The sequence below is a fragment of the Scyliorhinus torazame genome, chromosome 7 (assembly GCF_047496885.1).
Source record: "Scyliorhinus torazame isolate Kashiwa2021f chromosome 7, sScyTor2.1, whole genome shotgun sequence".
NCBI lineage: Eukaryota > Metazoa > Chordata > Chondrichthyes > Carcharhiniformes > Scyliorhinidae > Scyliorhinus > Scyliorhinus torazame.
In genome coordinates, this window is record NC_092713.1 from 140,404,125 (window position 1) to 140,425,225 (window position 21,101).

The 21,101-nt window shown below is 48.4% G+C and overlaps 1 protein-coding gene across 2 annotated transcripts in view; it reads right to left on the reverse strand.

The window, feature by feature from the left end:
• Nucleotides 1-519: 519 nt before the first annotated feature.
• The window catches only part of LOC140426608 (procollagen galactosyltransferase 2-like), a 313,431-nt gene continuing 292,849 nt past the window's right edge, over nucleotides 520-21,101 (reverse strand). For both annotated transcript variants that reach the window (XM_072511594.1, XM_072511593.1), the window contains one exon: nucleotides 520-8,540. In XM_072511594.1, coding sequence (XP_072367695.1) covers nucleotides 8,267-8,540 — 274 coding nt within the window. In that variant the 3' untranslated portion in view covers nucleotides 520-8,266. The remainder of the gene's footprint in view (nucleotides 8,541-21,101) is intronic.

A 21,101-nucleotide genomic window follows, 5' to 3' on the forward strand; every position in this document is an offset into this window, starting at 1 on the left:
AGGGTAAAATGCAGAGAAGCATTAATTTACATGTCACTTTCAGATGTTGATGAACTTACTCCATATTTCAAGCGCTTTCTGCTTTTCCATTGCACACTACATTTTATCTGTGTGTATTTGATGGTGAATTAAGATAAGGGGTGCTAGATTCAATGAATAGAATTGTATATTTGAGTGTGGAATGGAAGTATATCACAAATTATGACTAAAAACATAACCATCCATTGTAGCATACACCACAATTAAACCACAGCTTGCATTGAGAGTCATATCTCAAAGTACTTTACAGGGATGAAATAGGTCCTGAACAAAAGATGGGAATGACTGGGGAGAAATGGAACAAAAGGCACCATGAAAAAGATGGACTTTTAAAAAAGCTTTTGAAGGAACTAAAGAATTCTCCAGCAAATGGCTTTCGGAGAGAGCAGGGACTATTGATCGAGAAGAATACGTTTCCACATGCATCAAACCATGCAGACAGAGAGAATGATGTCTCATTTCCAATAACACAGTGAAGCCTTTTATTCTGAATAGAATTTATTTTTTTTAAGAACAATCACAGACAGAAAGAAATGCAAATTTGAAGCAGAACCAGCCTGAATGACCCTGTCATCCACTGGGAACAATGCTATAGCTGAGACCTGAGTTTTGAGATTTGAGAAGGTTCCATCGTGAAATAACTTGCTTTTTGTGTAATTGTTTAAACTCTGTTGACAGTCTTGATACAGAATTGTGCAGTTTGTCTGCGTGTGTGTGTGTGTGTGTTTGCATTTTAGGAAATACAGATTTTGAAGAGGAGGGTTAATACAGTGAAATAAACTATATGGAAAATACTGAATATCCCATTTCTACACACAAAGATAAGCAAGATTTAAAAACACAAGACAAGAATTCAAATAAATGTCACATAGCATCTTAATTGAGTGTTGAAAGGATAGTCTTTGTGCACTTAAATTTATCCTTAACATATGTCTAAATCATATCAAACGAAAATGTGAAATCACTGTTCATCTTTTAGAGCTAACACATGCAGTGTCATCCAGGAGGAAATATAGAAAGAGTTAATGGTGCTATATTATGAAAAGTAAGAACACTCCATTGCTCAGATTGCGAGAACTGAAGAACTCATTGATTTCCCGCTAGTAAATTTTCGTATATACATCTTAATCTAAAATAATTTAAAATAGCATCTTCAATACAGGGCATGTGCTTTTATAAATTAAACACTCAAAAAGAAAAGAAGTAGCATTATATAGCACTATAGTTTGATGCTGGAAAAAACACATCGATTTTACTGCTGTACAGTGTACAACTTAAGCAAGGATGAGAGAAATGCAAGATAGGAATGGAAGAGGTAGATAGCATTTCTCCTGCGATACCAAGAGCCTGGGTACACTCAGCTAAAAAGCACTCATTGGAAAATTTGAAAAGAAAACTCATCGAGAATATTGAGCCAAGAAAACTAAGCTAGCAATTGAATTAGGGCTGCCTGAAAGTTTAGCATCTGACACTTTGCTCCTATATTACTCCTATCTTCCCAAGATGAGGCGTTACCAATTACAAACAGCAATGGTGAACACTAAGCAACCACAAGGCACCTAAAAGTGTTTAATTTCATCCACTCTGCTGCTTGCTCCTTTGGAATGCTGTTACTTTTCATTGTTGTACCGCGAGCTGTATAAGTTGTTTAATATCATCCTGCCAATATTGAGAACATTTATTTTATATGACAATTTCGTTGACTCCACACCTAATGAGTGATGCAATTAAATTAGCCTTCAATTTGAGTAAAACATACTGAAAATCGCATAAATCCTGGAAGCTAGTTCAGCATTCTGTGGCCATATACAATCATTTGGTGAACTGTTCCTGATCTGAGTTTGCAGACCATTAACACCTAGTATTTTTTGTGCAGTTATTCCATCCCAGAAAAAAATGACACAGCACTTATTATTGCACAGTCTATTAAGCTCCCACCAACTACCCCTACAAACATTAAGTGATCTGTATGTACATCACTAAAAACCCACCCCCTTCCTTCACCCTCACTAAAGAAGCCCTAGCACTCTGTGCGAGGATCATTTTGATTTATTATCTAACAGCAAGTCAACAGTCTGTCTTACATCTCACATGCTTTTTATCTTTTAAAAGAACCGCAGGAATGTAAAATGGCTGCTGGAACTTTCTGTATTTTCTTTTCTTTGACGCATTTCATAAATTCGTGAGGCAATGAGTTTACCCTTGGAACTATTTCCCAGAGCCTTTTAATGTGGTCCAGTGTCAAATTTTGTTGGATAGCATGTTAAATTCACTATATAAAAGCAAGTTGTTATTTATATACACATATACTTCTAATCCATTAAATGCACAAGGGCACAGTGGACTAATTACCTCTACCTGAATGGATGGGACGATTATCCAAAGCAAAGTGAAAAATATTTAACTGAAAGACTCTTTTTCTAAGTCACCCACAATTGCCATTCACAGCCAATGGATTGCTTGCAATAATGGGTCTGTTGACAATGATGGAGCAGCTCTCCCAGCTACATCAGGCAAGGTCCAGTGTGCCAGTGACTGATCAAGATGGTTTCTTATACCATAAAATTGTGTCATTTGCAGCGTGTATACATCAGATGGACAAAGTAGTGATGATTGAATTAGAGGCTAGGTGATTGACTGAGACATTTGGCCTGCGTTGTTATATATTCAGAGAAATCCAGAGCTGATTCATTGCAGAGCATTGTGTAGAGAGCAGGAGCTTGAGCTTCAACAGGGGTTTGGGACCCCGGCAGCTGAATATATTTTGGGCCCTGACACCATGCTTGAGCCGGGCCACTCTTGCAACGCTGTGCGAAATCTAATGGCTGCGCCGCATCCGAACCGGGGCGCAACACAGCCAGTAAATGTCGTGAGAGGCCTCAGGTGGGATTTACACTTTACGCCACGTCTCGCGAGATCTAATGGGATTTCACAAGACCTCAGGATCTGGATTCTGCCCACAATTGGCAGGATCCAGATCTGGCTAACCTGCACATTAAAGTGCTGCAGTAAACATATGCACTCGGTTACTCCAAGCGAGCGCCCATTAGTACTGTTCTCCACAAACGGGAACCAGGTGTACCAGCACATGGGGGGTCTCCTCAGGGATCCTGGGTGGCTGCGCTCTGGGCATGGTGGTAGCCTGGCACCCCCAGTGCTGCCATAGGCCTGGCATTGCCAACCTGGCACTTCCACCTGGGTGCCACCCTGGCACTGCCAAGGTGGCATTTTCCCCATGCAGGAAATCAGGCCTGGGGGTGCTCTGCCTTTATGAGGTGGCGTGGGAGGCTCGATGATCCCCTTATAAGTGGGTTGGGGCATCAGGGGGGGTTGCATGGGGTGATCTCGAGATCGGGGTGCCATTTAAAAATGGTGCCTCAATTCTTCCTGCACTGGCAAGCGGAGCTCCTCCTTGCAGGAAATGGGACAGTGCGGCCTCAGTGGAGCTTTCACCTCTGAGGCTCTGAAATGAAACAGAGTCCCATTAGATAGCGGGGTCTTTTTCGGCACTGCAAGCACCAGGAAACATCCAGCTAAACGTACTCAACACGGGGCTCTGTTTCATTTCCATTAAATCACCCCTGCTATTTTAAATCCAAACGCCGGGATTGCTTTCCTTAGAACAGAGAAGGCTGGAGGTAACCTGATCGAAGTATACAAAATTATGAGGGACATAGATAGGTTAGATGGGTCAATAACTAGGGGGCATAGATTTAAGATCAGGGACAGGTAAGGAAACACGGTTACTTTGTAGATTGAAGTAACAACTGTACCCCTCCACCTAGATATATATAACCCAATCCAAAACAAAACAAAATAGATTAAAATTCCAAATCAAATATTCCCTAATTAAAACAAAACTGGTTAACAATTCAAAGACACAAAATTGTTTTGGGATGGAGGGGGTCATTGGGTGGTGATGAGGAGGGATAGTCAATATTGAGGAGGACTGCGACAAATTGCAGGAGGATATCAATAAACTTCCATGTTGGGCAAATAATTGGCAAATGAAGTTCAACGCAGATAAATGTGAGGTAGTGTATTTTGGTAGGGAGGAGAGGGAGGTCACTTATTACTCAGAAGGGCAAGTCCAGGTGGGTTGGAGGAACAAAGGAATCTCAAAGAACAAATACATCAATCAATAAAAGTTGCACTACAGGTTATTAAGGGCATAAAAAAGCAAACAAAGCACTAGATTTTATTTCTAGGGAATATATATGAAAAGTAGGGAAGTTATCCTCAATCTGTATCAGACCTTGATTAGAGTGAGTACGCTGTACCGTCTTGGTTGCCATATTATGAAAAGGATACAGAAGCACTGGAGAGTGTGCAGAGGAAAATTATACCAGAAATGCATAGGGTGGGATTTACTGGCTGTTCACGCCGGCGTATGGGCTTCCCGATAACGGCAGGATTGGTAGATCCCGTTGGCAGGTCACCTCCCCTGCTGAAAAACATGCGGCAGGGTGGTCGGTAAATCCCGTCCATGGGTATATATATGTCACAAAGAAATTATAGGCTGGATCTCTGCTCTCTTGAAAATAGACGGTTGAGGGTGATCTAATATTATATATTGTTACGAAATGGCCACGCTGTAATATTTTCCAGACAGTATTTAAACCAGCAAAATGTATTCATAATACAGACAGCTGAAGTGTAAGATATTCATATGTTCACACTCAGAGCCTTTCATGGTGTTTCTTAGCCTTCTAAAAAATATTAGTGGCGGGATTCTCCAGGCACCAGCCGCATGTTTCTTGGCGGAGTGCTGTTAATTAGCAGCGGAATTCTCTCTTCCCGCTGTTTGTCAATGGGATTCGCCGTTGATGCTATCCCACCCTGCCAGGAAACCTGCTAGCGGGGTGCGCTGCAGGCGGGAAATGTGAATCGCAACAGCCGGAAAATTCTGGCCGAGAAATGAGGTAAGGCTTTGGGTTGAATTTTACGTGCCCCTGTGGGCAGGTTGCAGGGGTTACAAAATTGGGCATAACGACATGGGTTCTCCACCCATTGTCCACTTAATGCTCCCAACCTCACTGCAATTGTACATGACACAGCGAAGGCAGCGATCTAATCACCTGTCCATGGGCCAACTGAGGCCTTTAAGTAGGCAATTAATGCTCTCATTAGGGTTTGTCAGCCTGGCCTGAGCAATACCACCCCATCCATAACAACTTACCTCAGTGTCCAGCTCCAGTGTCAATCACCTTTGTGAACTGCATGCAGTCCCAGCAGTGGCCATCTTTTCAGATGGCGCTGCTGGGACCAGAGCGCTGTCAGTCATTTGATTGGCCTGCAGCTTTTGAAGCTGGGGGTACACTCCCGAAAGTCATCTTAAGCCAAATAATAGTCAGCCAACAGTTCATGGCTGTGTGGCAGTCTGACAGAGTGGGGGTGGACTCGCCCCCGACATTTACACCAGGGAGGTGGGGATCTTAACCGAGTGTAAAATCCCAGCCTTTATTTCTGAATTTTGGTTAGTCTAATGCCTTTTCTGTCTAAAGTGCACATTGTTAACCGAATAATCAAATTTATAATTATTTAAAAGATTTTTTTAAAAATGGCCCAATTACATAAACAAGTCATCTCATCACCAGGACCATTTTTAATGACCCTGCGATAGCGTCATGTACAATCTATTCTTGAATGTTGTGTCAGCTACACCCGTGACATTCATTCAGTCTGCTTTCACACCACCACTTTGAATAGGTCTCTTCAAAAGTCGTGCTGCTCAATCAGGAAAGTTTGCCAGTTATATACCACCATCTTCATGCCAAATTTAAACTCCATGTGAAAACTTTTGTTGGCATGACAGGGGTCCCAAGAATAGGTCAGAAAGATGGCGGTAACATGTCTCGGCCAATTGTGGGGCAGCTGTCGTTTTCCATCCGTCCAACAGCTAAATAATTGTCACTGGAATTCCCGTCCCTTTAAAAGATAAATGCCCATCCCCAAGAGCAGCTGGCCAATTGGAGGGGTGGCAGCTCAGCAGCGCCATTGGACGCGGTAGCCACTGCTGACACTGTCTAACAGAAAGGATGTCCTGGAAGCACGCTACCCTTCCAATCAGGCAAGTGAAGCCTGAGAGCGCTGGGGGCAGGCCTTGACGAAGGTGGTGGCGAGGGATGGCGGATATGGTGGAAGGATTGCTGAGGGCTAGGGGGAGAACTTTCCACATAGGTGCCCTCTGTGAGCTAAAGAGTGTCCAATTAAGCAGACCCCTAATTCAAGGTTCATCAGGTGGTCTCCCATGCAGCAGTGGGCTCCCCTACTGTTGCTGAAATGCCAGTGGCATTTCTGGTTCAAATATTACAGTGTATACAAGGGAAAACTGTTCAAAATTGATAAAGTTCAACAAATGCAGTCTTGATCTGACTGTGAAATGCAAAACAGTGGCCTGGGCCGAGTTCAATGAAAATGGCAAAAATGCAGAGACAGCCAGTTCTGTTGGTTAAAAGGAAATCTCTATTATGGCAATGGGGAGGGGGGTCCATTGTTTGGAATGGATCACTGCACTTGAAAGGTTAATGAGAATGTTTTCTGCTGGCTGGGTGCACAGTGTGATTTTGTAGTTGTTTCCTGCTTTGGTTTTGCGAGAAATTTGGCAAATCTAATTCCAGTTAGGGTGAATTAAAATATTCCAAAGTGGACATCAAAAATCCCATTTTAAAGGCACCTTAATGGAGAAGGATGTTAGTAAATGACAAAGAGAGGAAAAGTGCTGTCACATATTCAGGAAGAGATGACTCCGAAAGCTTGGTTGAAAGCAGGACTTTTGAAAAGGCTTTCAAAGGGGGAGAAAAAAAGAAGCAGAAGGTATCAGAGAATGTTTACCTGAGAATTTATCCAAGGTGGCTCCGCTACAAAATGGAGGAAAGGAAGACAAACTCCAGTCAGAGGATTAAAGGGCATTGCGTGGGTGTAAAGAGGTTACAGAGAGAGCATGGAGAAAGGCCACAGGAAATTTTAAATACAATACACTCGGTGACAGTGAGCTTGAGGAGATCTTAACCCTTTCTCTGTTAACACAAATCTAATTTTACACTCCTGTCCAGACAAAATTAAGTTGGACTTCCATTATCACCAGACACATCATCTGGCATAATAAGATTTTGCGAATAAGATGGATAGCATTCTGTAGTTTCGGTAAATAGTAGCAATCAACGGAGATGACCAACTTACAGAAACTAGCTTCCAACAGCCAGACTGATGTAATATTCCAGGAGATCTACATGAACTGAACTGGTTTGGAAACAGGTCAAAGTATAACGAACATTGAAAGCTACCCAATCTTGTTATTTTGGCTTTCCACGAGCAAAGGATTCACATATTGTACCGACATGGAGAGGTGATACTTGATTATCGACATGCGTGTGGGGCCTTCCATGAATTTGAAGAGTTTTGCACAGGCTTCAGAAGAAAACTTGCCTCAGAAGAAAACCTGCAGAGAGCTGGAGGGAGGAAGGGGTTCACTTGCACCACCTACCCAATAGGGCAAGAATCGCAAGCCACCGAAGAACAAAAATAAATAGAAACAAATGACACACATAAACACACACACAAAACACACAAAACACAATATCATTATTTAAAGTAACAAACTTGGAAAAACAGTACCACTTTTGAAAATTCTGTACTAGCAGAAATATTAAGAGTTATTCTGAATATTGATTTGTGGCATCAAAGAATACCCTCTGTGATAACAGCAGTTTGAAAATGTAAGCACTCATTGTTTTTGCAGCAGTTGAACAGTTAGCTATTCTGTCATGAGCCCTGCTCAATTCCTTTACCAACTATCTGACCATAGATTCACATCCTTTGTGAGGCAGATATCAATGTAATATTGCACAGTGGCAGAAGCAGGACTATCCTTTGGATAGCACGAAGGGGATCCCACACCCGTGAGCTTTTTATTAAAAGTAGTGGGTGATACGTAACAGGTGAAAGCCAATGCAGCGAGAAAGGGAAATGGAAATAAATACCTTCAAAATATCAACTAATCCAACAGTAATTGATAATTGGTCAGCTAAATCAGCTGCTGTTGTGCCACCATTTGAAGGAAGTCCAATACAGAGAGAAACTATAGCTTTCAACTGATGTTATGTCACGTTATCCCAGGAGATTTCTGTAGTTGCCTTCCAGCAGACATTTTATCACAGACCACATCAGTTTGAGAGAGGCGCATTGGTTCTGATCACAGATCAGAGCCGAGTAGTGCAGAATCACATCATAATTCATCTCGAGAGGCTGTGTCGATGGGGGATTGGGGCTGCAGTGCCTCAGTATTCTGAGCTTCTGCCCCGATCTCTCCCTGCTCCTTTGTTTTTCTCGATAACTTGCGGTTCCAGTCCGTTTGTATGTCATCATTGTCCCAGATTATAGAGGTTTCGGTATCACTCACATAGCCTGGTTCTCCAGTGTAATGCGTCGGGTAAATCAGCAGTGGTTCCACCGAAAAGGCTTTCAAATCGCGAGATTCGTAGAATATCTTATAATCTTCTCTGTTAAAAGATGTAATGAATGATTAACAAAATTACACTTGATGTGCTGCAGTTTCCATTACTGACTGCCATAAAACTACCTCGTGGGTCTAATGACCGGTACAGGCTTGGGGGTCTGAAGAGCCTGTTCCTGTGCTGTATTGTTCTTTGTTGGAACCTCACCAATGTTAGTAAAAGCCTCTTAAACTCTTTGCCAAGTTGCTGCCCAGACTATTGAGTTTAACAGAATAAACATATGAGAAATGCATAATGGGAACGCATTTTGAGGGTATCTTAAGTCTCTGTACAAACAATGAAGTACTTTTGAAGTGATTGTTTTAATGTTGAAATCATGGCAGCTAAATTGTACAGATCAAGCAGCACGCTCAGGTAATACGCCTGCTGGCGTAAAATTCCACCCCTCGAGAGAACAGAAAGGTCCTACATTTAACATGACAGCAAAATACCGCAGATGCTGGAAATCTGAAATAAAAACATAAAGTTCTGGAACAACTCAGCAGGCCTGACAGTATCTGTGGAATTAATGTTTTAAGTCCGCACGACTTATCTTCAGAATTTTACATTCTCAAATTGAACATGCCGCCTGGAAGACAGCATCTCAGGCTGTGCAGCTGTCCCTCAGTGCTGTATCACACTGATAGCAGAACGCCTGTGATCAAGTCTCTCAAATGGACTTGAGTGTTCAACCTTCTGACCGAAGAGGTGAGTATGCTATCAGCTGAGCCATTGCTGACACCTGGATCAAAGTGCCTTAAAATCCCAGAAAAGCATCTTCCCGTGAACCAAATTGACATGCATTTTTTTAATACTATTAATGGCTGTATTGATGCTGTCAATTTTGTGCAAATTATTTAATTTGTATTACAGATTAAAGCCTCCTACTACTTGGACTGGGCCTTCAAAAATTCAGTTCAAAAAGGGGCTTGAGTGAAACAGGACATTCTTTTAAAATATCAATTCTTCTCATTTTGTTTCAGATTCTCTATGCTTCTTTTGCCAAACCTCTTTCACTGGCATTGCTGTTTTACAATTGACATTGGCGCCACTAATCATAACTTCTCGTCTACAGGAGCCACAGTCAAGCAATATTAAGAAAGGGAGACCTGCATTTGTCTAGTGTCTTCCACAACCTCATATTCCAAAGCATATTACAGCTTTGTGATGTGTTATATGGAGAGACACAGCAGCCATTTATGCACAGCAAGGTCTAACAAGGTTTAACAAACATTGGCCTAATTCATGGTTGCAATTCCCCGGTGCCGCTGAAAATGAATTCAGTTTGGGCTGGAACACCAAGGCCGAGATTGGGTCGGAGAATCCCCGGGGGGAGGCGCGAATCCCATCCCGCCGCCCTGACCCTATTCTCCGGCGCCGTTTTTCGGGGGCCTGCGGGATTCCCATCACGCTGGTCGGGGGCCGTTGACAGCGGCCCCCCAGCGATTCTCTGGGCCCCGATGGGCTGAGTGGCCATCCAGTTTTGGCCAGTCCCACCGGCTTGAATTACACACCTCATGCACGGCGGGACCTGGCAGGTAAGTGTGCGGAGGCGGTCCTGGGGGGGGGCCCGCATGGTGGCCCGGTTTCCTCTGCGCCGGGCCCCTGTAGGGCTTCACCATATTGCCCGGGGGCCGGCACGGAGAAGAGATCCCCCGTGCATGCGTGGAAATACGCCGGCCGGTCTGCGCATGCGTGAAATCGCGCCGGCCCTTTGGTGCCGCAAGGAGCGGCGCCAACCATTCCGCCGCCAACCTAGCCCCCGGAAATTTGGAGAATTCCTCACTTTCGGGGGCTGTTGACGTGGAGTGGTTGGCGGCGGTTTTCCCGCCGGCGTGGGGACTTAGCCCCAGAAGGGAGAATCCCGGCCAACATCTTCCATTCTTGTTCGCAACGGGTCCGGCCACGGACAATGCCGGCGAATCCTAGCCATTATCCTAACAATGTGATAAAACCTGGATAAACTGTTTTAGAGATCATTTTATTTTTTCATGGGATGTTACTGGAGAGGCCAGCATTTGGTGCAAATCCCTAATTGCGCTTGAATTGAGTGACATGCTCGGCCATTTCAAAGGGCATTTAAGAGTCAAACACATTGCCCTGAACCTGGAGTCACATGTAGGCCAGACTGGATCAGCATGGCAGATTTCCTTCCCTCAAGGACATTGGTGAACCAAATGGTTTTTACAACAACCAATGATGGTTTCCTGGGGCGCGATTCTCCAACCCCCGGCCGGGTCGGAGAATCGCCGGGGGCTGGCGTGAATCCCGCCCCTGCCGTGTCCCGAATTCTCCGGCACCAAAGAATCGGCGGGGGCGGGAATCGCGCCACGCTGGTCGGCGGGCTCCCCCCGGCGATTCTCCGGTCCGCGACCGCCGCTGTCAACCCTCACCAGCCGACGTGGATTGAACCGCCTACGTTACCGGCGGGGGCAGACGGCGCGGGCGGGCTCTGGGTTCCTGGGGGGCGCGGGCCGATCTGGCCCCGGGGGGGGGGGGGGTGCCCCCACAGTGGCCTGGCCTGCGATCGGGGCCCACCGATCGGCGGGCGGGCCTGTGCCGTGGGGGCACTCTTTTTCTTCCGCCTTCGCCATGGTCTCCACTATGGCGGAGGCGGAAGAGACCCCCTCCACTGCGCATGCGCGGGGATGCCGTGAGCATCTGCTGATGCTCCCGCGCATGCGTGGCCCGGCGAAGTCCTTTCGGCGCCGGCTGGCGTGGCGCCAAAGACCTTTCCCGCCAGCCGGCGGGGCGGAAATCACTCCGGCGCGGGCCTAGCCCCTCAAGGTGAGGGCTTGGCCCCTAAAGGTGCGGAGAATTCCACACCATTGGGGCGGCCCGACGCCGGAGTGGTTCCCGCCACTCCATTACGCCGGATTCCCCCACCCCGCCGGGGAGGGGAGAATCCCGGCCATGGTCACCATTACTCAGACTAGCTTTCAATTCCCAATCTATTACTTCAATTTAAATGTCACCAGCTGCCACGGTAAGATTCAAACCCCTATCGCCAGAGCATTAGTCTGGGCCTTTGGGTTGCCTAGTCTTCATTGAGGGATAATTATTCTTTTAAATAAGGCCATGGGACCTTTCACATCCACTTAGGAAGGCAGAGGGGATTATGTGTTCAGGTTTTCTGAAGAGGGACTTTAATTTATGGGACGGGATTCTCCCTTTGGGGGACTAAATCCCCACGCCCGCCGGAAAACGGGCGAGAATCACTCCGGACTTTTTCTTCGAACGTCCGGGGTGATTCCCCGTTCTCCAGGAGGCTAGCAGGCCTCCGGCGTGCGTCCCGCAACGCTGGCTGCCGGCGGCCCACCTCGGCGTGACACCGACATGGCGGAGCCACACAGCGGGCCCACGCGGAGGAAGATAGGTCGCTCCTGGATCGCGATGCCCCACCGATCAGTGGCCCCCGATCACGGGCCTGCCCGTCGTCGAGGCCCCTCCCGGTGTCCGATCCCCACGCCCCCCCCCCCCCATCAGCCGCGACTCCGAGTTCCCGCCGGGTGGAACTACATTAGAACCAAGCCGGCGGGACTTGGCGGGCACTCGGCCCTTCAAGCATGGAGAACCGCAGGGGGGGGCCCTTTTCCAACGGCCCCTGACCGACGCCGCATCGATCGCGCGCGCGAGAATGGCGGCAATTCTCTGGTTGCCGGAGAATCGCGGGCCCAGGCTTGGGGGCCTATTTTGGGTAATTCTCCGCCCCCAAGCTGAGCGCAATTTCGGAGCGGAGGGTCGGAGAATCCTGCCCATGACCTTTTGACTTAGGGGCCAGAGTTTTGCCCATTGAACACAGCTAGCTCACATGAGATCTGATTTGACTACATGTGCTATGCAGTAAACAGGTATCAATCAGCTTGATTCTTTGGCCATACTATTGCCAGAGTCAGCAGATGCAGGTAGAAATTTGAGTCCAACAGACCCACTTGCATCTTCACTCGCATCCACCCCTCACACTGACTCTTCATGATTGATGTCATTTCCTCCTCTCCACACAATCCACTCCTCCCACTTGTGACTCTCCGCTTTCTAACCTTGCAGCAGAAAGCACACAACGCTGGCAGGGAATTTCACACAATTTCTGGCCAGAAACAGTCAGAAGTAAAGATGGCGTGAGTAAGAGCAGATCATAGTTTACAACAGTATAGCGATTAGTTGTAGATGATTGTAGTTTATATGTTAATAATCAACTGTGTATTCTTTAGGAGTACGTGTCGAATCCAAATTAATAGTGTTAATAAATTTATAGCTTTGTTCAAGTTCAAGCTATTTTATGGTCTTTGTGAACACTACACTAACCATCCTGAATTTCGCAACACAAAGAACACCACATCCCTGAGCTAGAAGCTCTGGGTTTGCATCCCACTCCAAGTCTTAATGGTGTTCATAATGTGGCCAAACACAAAATCCTTCCAATATGCCTATGGCAGGTGCAAGAGCGGGAGAGTATCCTGGTCAAGCCATGTTTTCTGTGGAGTGATGCTCCTCAAGCTACAGCCTCTGGTGTCAGGCTATTGGCCTGCTCAGCTTGTCAGTGCAGGAAGATGATTATTGGTTCGAGGCGCCATTTTTAGAGGCAGCCCCGATCCTTCGATCCCCCCCTCTGCTCCCCAATCGTGGCCTCCGTTACCCCCCCCCCCCCCCATTGCCCCAACTTACCTCAAGCCCCCGCCTCACCCCAACTCTTAAGGGCAGAGAGCCTCGGGCCTGATCATTGGCACCCAGGTACTACAAGCCCAGCACTCTGGAGGTGCCCCATCATACCTGGCAGTTACAGAGTGCCCCAGTGGCAGTGCCAAGGTGCCAGGAGCCAGGGTGCCACCCTGCTCAGAGCGAGATCCAGATTGCAACATCTCGTGAGATCTCATTAGAGATCATTGTGTACGAATGGGACTTGGGACCTGTTTGGGAGAAGTACATAGAACATACAGTGCAGAAGGAGGCCATTTGGCCCATCGAGTCTACACCGACCCACTTAAGCCCTCACTTCCACCCTATCCCCGTAACCCAATAACCCCATCTAACCTTTTTGGTCACTAAGGGCAATTTATCATGGCCAATCCACCTAACCTGCACGTCTTTGGACTGTGGGAGGAAACCGGAGCACCCGGAGGAAACGCACGCAGACACGGGGAGAACGTGTAGACTCCGCACAGACAGTGACCCAAGCTGGGAATCGAACCTGGGACCTTGGCGCTGTGAAGCCACAGTGCTATCCACTTGTGATACCGTGCTGTCCTGTGCTACCGTGCTGCACTATTTAAATTGCCTGGGAGTTTTGACATCCATGTTAAAATGAGCTTGCCATCACTTCTGACAGAAAGGAAGGCTGATCATTGGCAGTAACAAAACTGCATGGCCGGTATGGTGGTATAGTGGTGAGCATAGCTGCCTTCCAAGCAGTTAATCCGGGTTTGATTCCTGGCCATTGCATCAGGGGTGGCACAGTGGTACAGTGATTAGTACTGCTGCCTCACAGCGCCAGGGAGCTGGGTTCGATTCTGACCTTGGATGACTGTCTGTGTGGAGTTTGCACATTCTCCCCGTGTCTGCGTGGATTTTCTCCGGGTGCTCCGGTTTTCTCCCACAGTCCAAAAATGTGCAGGTTAGGTGGATTGGCTATGCTACATTTCCCCCAGGTGGAGTTACTGGGATGGGGTGGGGGATTGGGCCTAGATAGGGTGCTCTTTTGGAGGGTCGCTGCAGACTCGATGGGCTGAATGTCCTCCTTCAGCAATGTAGGGATTCTATGATGCCCAGATTTTCATGCTTCCTCTGCGACGTGTATTCATGCGACCGAGGGGCACGCCATAGGCTGCCGGCATGATCTTCAGTCCTCGCCAAAGTCTACGCCATTTGTGTGACTCGCCTGCCCAGTGACCAAGGAACCCATCACCGGGGGGTCACCGTGGGCTGGACCAGAAAATCCCACTGGTGGGAAGTGACAGAAAATCCCACTATTATATTCTCAGGAGTCCCGACAAAGTTTAACAACAAAGGTTTATTTAACCAAACAAAAGTAACGGCCAGAATGCGGCATACAGCACACAAGTCCTAGCTGGGACTATTGATCATACTGGTTCCAATCTTGGCTTTTACTAATGCAATATTGGGATGACGGTGGACTGACCAGGCCATTGTTGGATGCTCCCTTTTATTTCCCCCTCTTTCTCGTAGAGGGTATAGGCTTTGTGACAGCTCACTCCAAGGCCCCAGTGACCGTTTAGAGGCTATGTCCACTTCAGAGAGGAGACAGGTACCAAGGAAGCCATAAGGCAGCTTCAAGAGAATTGATGAAACTCGAGTTGTGGATTGTTGGTACGAAATGAAATGTGACAAGGCGGATCTTTGTCCCAATTTCTTTCATTTTTTTTTCAACTGGAGGACTTAGATCCAGGGAGAAGAATACGAGCAAACAAGATGGGCAGATCATGAATTTGCTATCAGAGATATAGGGTGGAATTTTCCAAAAATTGCACAGAGTGCTGGATCAGGTGAGAAAAGCAGTGTGAACCCCGTTGGTTTCATAGCGTCTTTTCTTGGCAGATCAAACTGCACTCTGTGCAATTTCAAAGTGCTGGTGAGGATTACACAGCCAGCTGGGGTGGGGGTGCTAAACTCTCCCACAAAGCTGAGATTCAGGGCATGATTTAATGGCCGCGCTGTGCTTACGCAAGAGCGTGACAAGGCTGTTAGATCGCGGGTGGACAAAATCAAGTACTGCGCCGAGCGTTGATCTATTTTCTATCTAACCGGCCTGCTCCAGTTGGCAAAATCAGGATCCCGTCTTAGAGTGGAGATCGCAAGGGTGGGATTTACCGACCACCCTGTCGCATGTATTTCGGTGGGGTGGCGGCCCCCCGGTGAAATCTACCTGTCCACCATTGTCAACGGGATTTCCCATTGGCAGCACCCCGTGTCGCCGGGAAACCCTTGCACCAGTGTGGAATCAGAATTACCCACCGGCACGAACAGCCGGTAAATCCCACCCCGATAATCAGCACTTCAGCCCAATCGTCATACAATTAATGGGAGCGACACCCTATCTAACAGCCTCCGTGGTCCAACGGCCTCCCCAGCAAGTGGCCACGTGGGCTCCGATTAGTGCTCCTTTTTTAAAAAGCAGGCGGAAAGGCTATCACGGGGACCTGAGAAGGTGAGTGGCCATCTTTGACCGAGGCAAAGAGCCAGGGGGCACTGGGGTTGCTGCTCTGCTGCTCAGAGGTGGGTTGGGGAACCCACGGGGGAGGGCAACACCAGCCAGGGTGGGCCGTCATTGGTGGAGGGGGTAGGGCAGGGGAGCAGGGGGGTGGCCACCCGGGGGGGGGGGGGGCGGGGGGGTGTGATGGGTGTCTCAGCACCCATGGGTCCGCCATGACACCTCCTGGATAGTGTAGTCCTGCTCCGGGGGCAAGCCCAGCCCCTGCTCCCCTGTCCCACCGATCACTCATAACTTCCACTGACCGCAGACGCCTCTGAATGCTACTGATAATTGGGAATTGGCAGCCGTAGTTAAGTGAGCACTTCACAGCTCCCAAGTGAATCCCTATGGGTAGGAGTGCAATGTAGCATGTGGGAGTTATTGCATAGCATTCCGATCAGACTGCTGTGGGACGCAACACCACGGATGCAGCGGTCAACACCCAAACATCGAGGGGCTGGGACACAGAGGGTGGGTGCGTGCACTGGGAGGGGACCAGCGCGCGGTCCAGGCAATGTTACGTGCGGATGTCTGGGGTACAGGGTGTAGGAGGATCCGGCGAGCAGGGAACCGCGCTGCGGCTGGTGCTGTGTGGACAGGGTGTGCTAAGGTTGGTGGGAGGGGGGTGGTGGTGGTGGAGGAGCAATGGGGGTCTTGAAGGCCCTGGGGTGGAAGATACCGCTGGTTGTCAGTCTCTCACCCTCTCCAATTCCTTACAGATATTACACGGTATGAATGATATCTTGGACTCCGGGGAAGCTGCCCTCGTGGTGCTGCTGGCAGGCCAGGCGACCAGCTGCCAGAGGAGGCAGCGATAGCAGTGTCGACAGAGGCTCAAGGTGACTGCCCATGTAGAGGGCCCCACCCCACACCCTGCAGACCAGCCGCCCAACAGGCCAGGGATGGATCTAGAGGGGGAGACCCGAGATGGCCAATGGGTACAGGCTTCGTTGGTCTTTAGAAATGATGACGGATAGCATGTACCGCAGGATGCTCCGTCTCAACAAGGGGATTGTGCAGCACCTGTGGAGGAGGATACCCACTCCCGGTTGCCATCAAGGTCACCGCAGCCCTGAACTGCTACGCCTCAGGAGCATTCCAAGGCTTGATCGGGGCTTGTGTGGCATTTCTCAAGCTACAGCCCACAAGTGCATCCACGAGGTCAAGGATGCCCTGTTTTCCCAGGCAGCAAACTACATAAACTTTAACATGGACCAAGCCCAACAGCAGTGAGTGAGGGCGGCTAGCGAGCACGATCCCGGTGAATCAGCTGGGGGGACCATTATTTGCGCCGTGAACTGCATGAGGCCTTGTTAAGTGGACCAATTAACATTTTATAACAGTGACGGCCACACCGGGCCGAGCATTGGGAAGCTTGTGGCAGTTCCCGCTCGCTACCGCTCCTAATGTTTTGGTAAAATCACGTCCTCAGAGATAATTTAAAGGGTGGCCCGATTTGAAAGTTAACGGCTCCCCTCAGGACATCGGGACCGCCACAGACAAGCGCAACACCCCCAACCCTCTAATACAGTGGACCATCCTCCCCCCCATCACTCAATGGTCGGGCCACTGTCTCCCACAACCCCCACCGCCTCCAACACGCAGGCATCATGTTAACCTGACCGACCCCCCCCCCCCTAAGTGTCAACTCCCCCTCCGCCATGCGGGCACCACTCCTCCCACCATAATTGGGTTCCCCATTGGTCCCGTTCCTGGAAGTGCCCACCTGGCACTGCCAGGGGATTGTGTCAGGGCACTGCCTTGCCGCGTCCCTCACTACCCAGGGGGCTACACTCACCTCTGAGCCCCCAGCTTGTTCAGCATGATTGGCTTCTGTTTTTGGAAACCAGTAGTGATTCCCGCCGGCCTTATGTCATACCAGCAAGGGGGGGGCGGGGGGGCCCTCTTGCAAGTTAGCACCCATAACGAGTTTGCGTCCATGGCAAACGGCCCCCAATATGTTGTCCGTATTGTAGTATTGCTTTGGGACATCCTGATATACTTTAGAATACCTGAAGCACATTTTGAAGTGCAGTCACTGTCGTAATGTAGGAAATGCGCCAGCTAATTTGGGCATAGCAAGATCCAAAAGCAGCAATGAGATAATGGCCAGATCATCTGTTTCTCGTGAATACCGATTGAGGGATAAATATTGGCCAGGACGGTACCCCTTCTTTTTTTTCTTCAAAATAATGATGTGGGATCATTCACTCCACCTGAGGGGGAAGACAAGGTCTTGATTTAACCTCCATATCCAAAGAACAGCATTCCCTGCATACTGCATTGCAGTGTCGCAGAGAATTTTGTTACTCAAATCCCTGATGATGGACCCTGGCAGATTGCCTTTTATTTTTAATGTTAGTGATCAATTAAGCAATTAATTAAGAGCAATTGCATCTATCCAAATAAGATAAAATAAATGTGAGTTGATGCATAAGGCAATTACATACACCAAGCATCCAAACAAGGCAAAAGGATTCAGGGGTATGGAATAGTATTAAAATGAACAATGCAGGTTTTTAAATTAATCAGAAACTCAACCAATGGGGTTCACTTCTAGAGGGATGGAATTGGAAAACAAAGACGTCGGACGAGATCGACCGACCATGTTACGCTGGCCACTGGATGCGGGGTGAAGCCTGCCACCGGCTTCCCGGCAGCCACTATGCCTCGCGGATCTGTCTGTGGGATGTGAGGCGCTGAGAGCAGGAGCCCGCCACAATGGGCAGGACCAAGTCGCGCTCATGTAAGTAGGCTTTAAACTTACTAAGGCCTATCGCCTGCGATTTACCGGCCCCCCGGCATCTAATGGCCTCCCCAGGGAGTCCCCAGCCAGGCATTGTTCAGCACAGGTCCACAAACGTGGACCAGGCAAATGGTCCCTGGGGGATCTCCCAGCCCATCGGAGGCCCTGAGTGATCAGGGGTAGGGCAGGTTGCCCCCTGGCTCTCCCCCTGGAATATGGGCAGCTTGGCACTGCCAAGGTGCCTGGGTGGCACTGCCAAGCTGGCAGGAGCACTGCCTGGCAGTGCAAGGGTACCCTGGTAGCACTGCCAAGTGTCAGGGCCCATGGGGACCATGCTCATGAAAGGAGGGTGGAGGGGGGGTATGAAGAGTGGGGGGGTTGTACAGGGCATGTAGGGTGGGGCCTCTGGGAGGTTGGAAGGGTGAAGGGTGGTGGTCCTGAAAGGTGGGGAGCTCCCAAGGACCCGTTAGCAGGGTGTCTCCCTTGGGTTGGTGTGGGTGTGGGAGGTGACATTGCCCGTGGGTGGGGATGTAGTGGACCCACAAGCTCACTTAGAGATTGGCCCGATTTCTGAGTTCAGCTAGCTCCCCAGTGATGAAACAAATTCTAAGGGCAGTATTTACCCCACAACCTGCCGCATATTTTGAGGCGGAGGAGATAGCCTGCTAGCGGATTTCCCATTGACTGCACCCCTTGTCGCCTGAATCCCATGCGCCGTCGGTGGGACCGGAATATCCTGCTGGCAGGAACAGCCATTAAATCCCGCCCATAGTATGGGCTAAACCAGTGGGAAACTCCCCAGGGTCCAAATGAGTGAATAAGTGTGGTTAGGTAGCGGCGGGGAACTCTCCTGCAGAGCCGGCGGGAAACCCCAGCAAAACCCTGACACTCAGAAACTTTTCTGTTTGATTGCGCTTGTCATATTAATGTTGTACAGAACCTTGGCTGGGGCACAGGAAATAGTGACACCAGGTACAAAAAAGGTAAAACAAATCTGCTGGCAAACTGTGAGGTAATAACCATCAGCAAAGACTGCAGATTAGGGAGGGAGGTGGGTGGGCGGCGATGATAAACTGATACAGCTCTTTAAGTTTGCGAAAGGGTTTGATGAGATAAATACAGCCAAGGTGTTTCCACTTTTGGGAAGGTTAAAACTAGGGAACATAAATAACATAAATATAAGATGGTCACTGATGAATCCACTGTGGAACTTGGAAGAAACCTCCTCACCCGGTGGGTGGTTTGAAAGTAAAAATTGCTGTCACGTGGAATTGTTGAGGCAAATCACATTGATGCTTTGAAGGGGAAACTAGATAAGTAGATTATGGAGAAAGCAGTAGAAGGATATGCTGATGGGGTTAAATTAACTAGAGCAAGAGGAGGTTCATGTGGAGCATTGATCTGCTGTGCTGAATGGCCTGTTTTTGCACGAGAAACTTCTCAAGAGTATTTATCCTGGACCAATTCCGCTTTTTTTACGAAAATGCCAGATTTTCTTATAAATCAGTGTTGACTACCCTGAAAATTTGCACTATAACAGCCTGAGTGTCTGTAAGATGCCTTAGGAACAGAGACTCAGCCCATTGCAGTTTATATGGATGGGAACATTTTCCGGCTGACTCCTGGTTAGACACCTCTGGAAAGGAGCAGCGATCATGGAGAACACTGTTCAAGGATTGTGAGCCTGCAGCCCATTATTTTCCGTCCACTAGGAAAACTGTAATTTCCAGCCTTTCACTTCCTGTAAACACCACTCTTAAAATCAGCACTTTGTCTTCCTTCCTTTACTCTGGAAGCCAGTGAATTCTGTGAGGCTGCAGTAGCAGAGCTTCTAGGGGTCCTCTCATAACTCTCCTCAATTGGTCATTCTTCCATTCTGAACATGGACAATGAGCACTACGTCCGATCTCATTCTTACCCAGCACAATCTCACCCTTCCAGTAATTGACTGCTAGCTAGCTGTCAGAAACAGGAGCCATGGCTGATTTTGCACTTCCTTAGCATGAGGATGACAAGGCCAACTTTAACCTTACTGTTTGACACAAGTTGAGATCATGTGACCCCGTACAAGTCAACGCTGAATTCTGGAGCTTGCTAAATGTAAGTGCCTTTGGGGCCACACCATGTGCTGGTGTTTTCTCGCTCAGCCACACTGGTCTATTTTAGAATATGAGCTAGGACCACAGGAATATATTTGGATGATCAGCCATGATCATAATGAATGGCGGAGCAGGCTCGCAGGGCCAGATGGCCTAATCCTGCACGTATTTTCTATGTTTCACTGAAAAGGATTTAGCCCCTAGAGCCTGTTCTGCCATCCATTGAGATCTTGGCCAATATGAATCCTAACACCATCAACCTGCCAGGCTTCTGTAATCCTTCGTATTCTTGCGCAATAAGAATTTGTCCTTCTCAGTTTTGAAGTTTCCAATCGATCTCCAGTCTCATGCGTTCCAGATTTCCTCTTACCCTGAAGGTGTGACATAGAATCCCTACAGTGCAAAAGGAGGCCCATTGCGTCTGCACCGACCCTCCGAAAGAGCATCCAACCCAGGCCCTATTCCTGTAACCCCACCTAACCTTTGGACACTAAGGGGCAATTTAGTTTGGCCAA